Here is a 6000-nt window from a genome sequence, read left to right as displayed (position 1 = left end):
CCTCTGCAGCAGAGGTAACTCTGCGTCTTCCTTTCCTGTGGCGGTCCTCATGAGAGCCAGTTTCATCATAGCGCTTGATGGTTTTTGCGACTGCACTTGAAGAAACTTTCTAAGTTCTTGACATTTTACGGATTGACTGACCTTCATGTCTTGAAGTAATGATGGACTGTCTTTTCTATTTGCTTATTTGAGCTGTTCTTGCCATAATATGGACTTGGTATTTTACCAAATAGGGCTATATTCTGTATACCACCCGTACCTTGTCACAACACAATTGATTGGCTCAAACGCATTAAGAAGGAAAGAAATTCCACAAATTAACTTTTAACAAGGCACACCTGTTAATTGAAATGCATTCCAGGTGACTATCTCATGAAGCTGGTTGAGAGAATGCCAAGAGTCTGCAAAGCTGTCATCAAGGCAACGGGTGGCTACTTTGAAGAATCTCAAATATAAAATATATTTTGATTTGTTTAACAATTTTTTGGTTACTGCATGATTCCATACGTGTAATTTCATAGTTTCGATGTCTTCACTATTATTCTACAATGTAGAAAATAGTAAAAATAAAGAAAAACACTTGACTGAGTAGGTGTGTCCAAACTTTTTACTGATACTGTACATAATTTCAAACATACACAAAACTATTTACATGTGTTTTCTTTTGATATAAACAGACCACTTGTCACACCCTGACCTGAGAGAGAGGGTTTGTTTCTCTATGTGGTTAGGTCAGGGTGTGGAGTGGGCATTCTATGTGTTGTATTTCTTTGTGTTGGGCCAGGTATGGTTCCTAACCAGAGGCAGCTGTCTATCGTTGTCTCTGATTAGGAACCATACTTAGGCAGCCTGTTTTTCCTTTGGGTTTTGTGGGTAGTTGTTTTCCGTTTAGTTGTAAGTACCTGACGGAACTGTCTGCTGTCATTTTTGTTTAATTTGTGAAGTGTTCATTCTTTCATTAAACCACAAGATGAACATATTCCACGCTGCACCTTGGTCTACTTATTTTGATGCCCGTGACACCACTATTATTTTCAAAAGTGTATACCGCTTATAGTTTATAGTCCAAAGAGTATGTCAACCTTGTTTTGATCTAAAGCCATTTTAAATCATTCTTTCAGTGCCTGAGCACTAAGATGACTTTAGTTCTTGTCATTTACGTACGAATTGTAATGGATTGAGCACAGAGTCCTCCTCTTAGAAATGGCTTGGCTCACTAAATGATGAGGTGAGCTTGATACAAATGAATGCCATCTAGGTGGGCAAAGCAAAGGTCAAATGTCAAACCTAAAAGGTCAAATGACATGAAGACTGATCATTGTGCAATACCCAGTCATGGATGGCATTTTGTCATGGGGTGGCCCCCTACTTGGTTTGGGAGGGGGGGTTAGAGGGCAGGTTAAGGTGCAAAGACAAGGGTAATCTCTGACAGGCCAGCTGTCCTTACGTCCCTTTCAAAGATCAAAGGTTAATACTTCAGATGTCCCGCCCCCTCAGGGGCCTGTGCTTCTCTGGCCCTGCCCAGTCACAAAAATACCCGTCTCAGGTCCCCAGGAGAAGTGATGGTGTTACACTGTGGACACAGCTTCTTAGCCCCCTAGGACATAAACACAGCAATTTGAGACTGCTTTGGGCTCAACAAACATCTGTATGAAATGTGTGTGCATTATATTGTGTTGTATGAAAAAAATCGAATGGGCTGTAACCATCAATCAAACTTTATTGTCCCCAAAGGGAAATGTGGGAAGAAAGCAGGGGTAACGTGATAAAAATACAATAGAGTCATGTGTATTATAGCTTTATAGCATTATCTGACAAACATCTTACCAGAGTGCGGAGCCAACACTCCTCACAGTGGGCATGCCAGCACTGGATGGAGGTGAGGGGTGTTGTGTAAGTGTCCTACAGAGAGAGAGAGAGAGGGGGGGAGATAGAAGATGTAAAGAATGAAAAACGACGCGTATGGATGACATTACAGTGCCTCATGCAGCAACACACAGTGAAACACATTCCACATTGTGTGTTAAATGTATCGATTGCATGAAAGACTGTTGTCACTAGATGGTGCTAAGTGCCTGTATCTGCTGTGTCAGTGCAGCTGGAGAGGACAGGTGAGACAAGGACCTAGGAGACCTAGCTGTGGTACATTCCTCAACAGTCCAGATTTAATCAAATGTTCAAAATGTTTATATTTGTTTGCTTTGGGGCTCCATTTTACCCATACTGAAATTCAACTATTCATAACTATGCTTATTGATAGGTTGAATGAAAGGTTCTGTGTGGCTCAGTTGGTAGAGCATGGCACTTGCAAAACCAGCTGTCATCAGGGCAAAGGGTGGCCCTATTCCTGTACTGGGGAACCAGTACAGGAATATGTGTCCACTCTCTACTGTAAGACACTCTGGAATAGAATGTAAATGTCTTAAAAGATACACTTCAGTATTTCTATTGAATTAGCTTGATCCCAGTGCAACAATTTTTTTTTTAACTTTATTTAACTAGGCAAGTCAGTTAAGAACAAATTCTTATTTTCAATGATGGCCTAGGAACAGTGGGTTAACTGCCTGTTCAGGATCAGAACAACAGATTTGTACCTTGGAGACTTGAACTTGCAACCTTTCGGTTACTAGTCCAATGCTCTAAGCACTAGGCTACCCTGCCATCCCAACTCTAGTCACTAGCCTGGTCCCAGACCTGTTAGAGATCTTCCCAACTCCATTGCTCATTGTCAAGCTAAACAATGACAAGGAGTTGGCATGACAGCACAAACAGACTGGGACTCAGGCTATACACTCACTCTACAGATAAGACAGTTGTGTCCATCTCCTCTGGACATCTGCTTCTCTAGGTCCCGTATACGACTTCTTAGTGAATCCAACGTCGTCAGCCCAGAATCCTCAGAGGCCCTGAACATACGCACCACGCACACAGAGAGAGGAGGGGAGTGAGGGGGACAGGAGAAGAAGATGCCAGACAGTTATTCATAACTCAAAGACAGATTAAATGATTTGCTGGCCAACATGAACACGGCGCATGACATTTAGCTGCAATCACATAGGCAGCCTTCACTGTCTCATTCATCATTGGAAGAGGAAGGTGAGCTGAGAGAGTGGGAGGGCAAGTACCACACACACCACAAGCTCACTACAGGCTCACCACAGGCTCACTACAGGCTCACCACATGCTCACTACAGGCTCGCCACAGGCATAACGAGTCGTCCTGTATGAGTTTAGCTGGACTTATGCCTAACTCGTTCATTGGTTAACTCTTGAGGTTCATAGGGTCTCCACCGTGCTAGGTAAATCTGAATGGAGTTAATGCAGCGTATTGCTGGAACAAAGTTCTAAATACATTTCATCTTGATGTTCTGGTGCCGTTTGGGTAATTCAAGTATTGATTGGGGACTTATTTTTGGACGAATGTAACTGTTTTTCTGGGTGATTTGTGTTGTCTTACTTGTGCTTCCCATGATAGTTTGTGAATAATGTGTATATTTATGTTGCATATACAGGACACATGCAAGAGAGATCTAGGTCACAAAATTAAAATATATATATATATATATATATATATATATATATATATATATATATATATATATATATATATATATATATATATATTTTAATATATATACTGCTCAAAAAAATAAAGGGAACACTTAAACAACACAATGTAACTCCAAGTCAATCACACTTCTGTGAAATCAAACTGTCCACTTAGGAAGCAACACTGATTGACAATAAATTTCACATGCTGTTGTGCGAATGGAATAGACAACAGGTGGAAATTATAGGCAATTAGCAAGACACCCCCAATAAAGGAGTGGTTCTGCAGGTGGGGACCACAGACCACTTCTCAGTTCCTATGCTTCCTGGCTGATGTTTTGGTCACTTTTGAATGCTGGCGGTGCTTTCACTCTAGTGGTAGCATGAGACGGAGTCTACAACCCACACAAGTGGCTCAGGTAGTGCAGCTCATCCAGGATGGCACATCAATGCGAGCTGTGGCAAGAAGGTTTGCTGTGTCTGTCAGCGTAGTGTCCAGAGCATGGAGGTGCTACCAGGAGACAGGGCAGTTCATCAGGAGATGTGGAGGAGGCCATAGGAGGGCAACAATCCAGCAGCAGGACCGCTACCTCCGCCTTTGTGCAAGGAGGAGCAGGTGGAGCACTGCCAGAGCCCTGCAAAATGACCTCCAGCAGGCCACAAATGTGCATGTGTCTGCTCAAACGGTCAGAAACAGACTCCATGAGGGTGGTATGAGGGCCCGACGTCCACAGGTGGGGGTTGTGCTTACAGCCCAACACTGTGCAGGACGTTTGGCATTTGCCAGAGAACACCAAGATTGGCAAATTCGCCACTGGCGCCCTGTGGTCTTCACAGATGAAAGCAGGTTCACACTGAGCACGTGACAGACGTGACAGAGTCTGGAGACGCCGTGGAGAACGTTCTGCTGCCTGCAACATCTCCAGCATGACCGGTTTGGCGGTGGGTCAGTCATGGTGTGGGGTGGCATTTCTTTGGGGGGCCGCACAGCCCTCCATGTGCTCGCCAGAGGTAGCCTGACTGCCATTAGGTACCGAGATGAGATCCTCAGACCCCTTGTGAGACCATATGCTGGTGCGGTTGGCCCTGGGTTCCTCCTAATGCAAGACAATGCTAGACCTCATGTGGCTGGAGTGTGTCAGCAGTTCCTGCAAGAGGAAGGCATTGATGCTATGGACTGGCCCGCCCGTTCCCCAGACCTGAATCCAATTGAGCACATCTGGGACATCATGTCTCGCTCCATCCACCAACGCCACGTTGCACCACAGACTGTCCAGGAGTTGGCGGATGCTTTAGTCCAGGTCTGGGAGGAGATCCCTCAGGAGAGCATCCACCACCTCATCAGGAGCATGCCCAGGCTTTGTAGAGAGGTCATACAGGCACGTGGAGGCCACACACACTACTGAGCCTCATTTGACTTGTTTTAAGGACATTACATCAAAGTTGGCTCAGCCTGTAGTGTGGTTTTCCACTTTAATTTTGAGTACGACTCCAAATCCAGACCTCCATGGGTTGATAATATATATATATATATATATATATATATATATATTATATATATATATATATATATATATATATATATATATATATATACTGCTCAAAAAAATAAAGGGAACACTTAAACAACACATCCTAGAGCTGAATGAAAGAAATAATCTTATTAAATACTTTTTTCTTTACATAGTTGAATGTGCTGACAACAAAATCACACAAAATAATCAAATAGTCAGGGTTGAGACCTGAGCCAAGTCCTCGTGCTTACCGTGGGGCGCGTGTGACCAGTCAGGCACTGTGTTATGCGGTGATGCGCACCGTATCTCCGGTGCGCATTCACAGCCCGGTGCGCTCATTGCCTGCGCCCCGCATTTGCCGGGCTAAAGTGAGCATTCAGCCAGGACGGATTGTGCCGGCTCAGCGCTCCTGGTCTCCAGTACGCCTCCTCGGTCCAGGATATCCTGCGCCAGGTCTACGCACTGTGTCGCCAGTGCGCCTTCACAGCCCAGTTGCCCTGTGCCAGCGCCCTGCACTTGCTGGGCTAAAGTGAGCATCCAGCCAGGACTGGGTGTGCCAGCCCTACGCTCGAGACCTCCAGTGCGCCTCCACGGCCCAGTATATCCTGTGCCAGCTCCGCGCACCCGGTCTCCAGTGCGTCTCTCCAGCCTGGTACGCCCTGTGCCTGCTCCACGCACCCGGCCTCCAGTACGTCTCCACAGTCCGGTGAGACCTGTTCCAGCGACGGCCGGCAGTCCGGAGTCTCCAGCGACGGCCGGCAGTCCGGAGTCTCCAGCGACGGCCGGCAGTCCGGAGTCTCCAGCGACGGCCGGCAGTCCGGAGTCTCCAGCGACGGCCGGCAGTTCGGAGCCTCCGGCGACAATATACGGTCCGGTTCCTCCGGCGACGATCCAGGGTCCGGTTCCACGAAAGTGGGGGGAGCCCCAACGGAGGGGG

General features: G+C 46.1%; 1 protein-coding gene across 1 annotated transcript in view; it reads right to left on the bottom strand.

The window, feature by feature from the left end:
- Positions 1 to 580: 580 nt before the first annotated feature.
- LOC106574007 (E3 ubiquitin-protein ligase RNF220) overlaps positions 581 to 6000 on the bottom strand; it is a 49461-nt gene continuing 44041 nt past the window's right edge. Inside the window, exons 11-13 of the mRNA XM_082962398.1 lie at positions 2798 to 2906; positions 1828 to 1902; positions 581 to 1597 (exon numbers count right to left, since the gene is read on the bottom strand). Coding sequence (XP_082818524.1) covers positions 1526 to 1597; positions 1828 to 1902; positions 2798 to 2906 — 256 coding nt within the window. The 3' untranslated portion in view covers positions 581 to 1525. The remainder of the gene's footprint in view (positions 1598 to 1827; positions 1903 to 2797; positions 2907 to 6000) is intronic.

Source organism: Salmo salar, chromosome 16 (genome assembly GCF_965601325.2).
Source record: "Salmo salar chromosome 16, fSalSal1, whole genome shotgun sequence".
Taxonomy (NCBI): domain Eukaryota; kingdom Metazoa; phylum Chordata; class Actinopteri; order Salmoniformes; family Salmonidae; genus Salmo; species Salmo salar.
The sequence above is the reverse complement of the archived record's forward strand: the minus strand, read 5'-3'. Positions and strand labels throughout refer to the sequence as shown.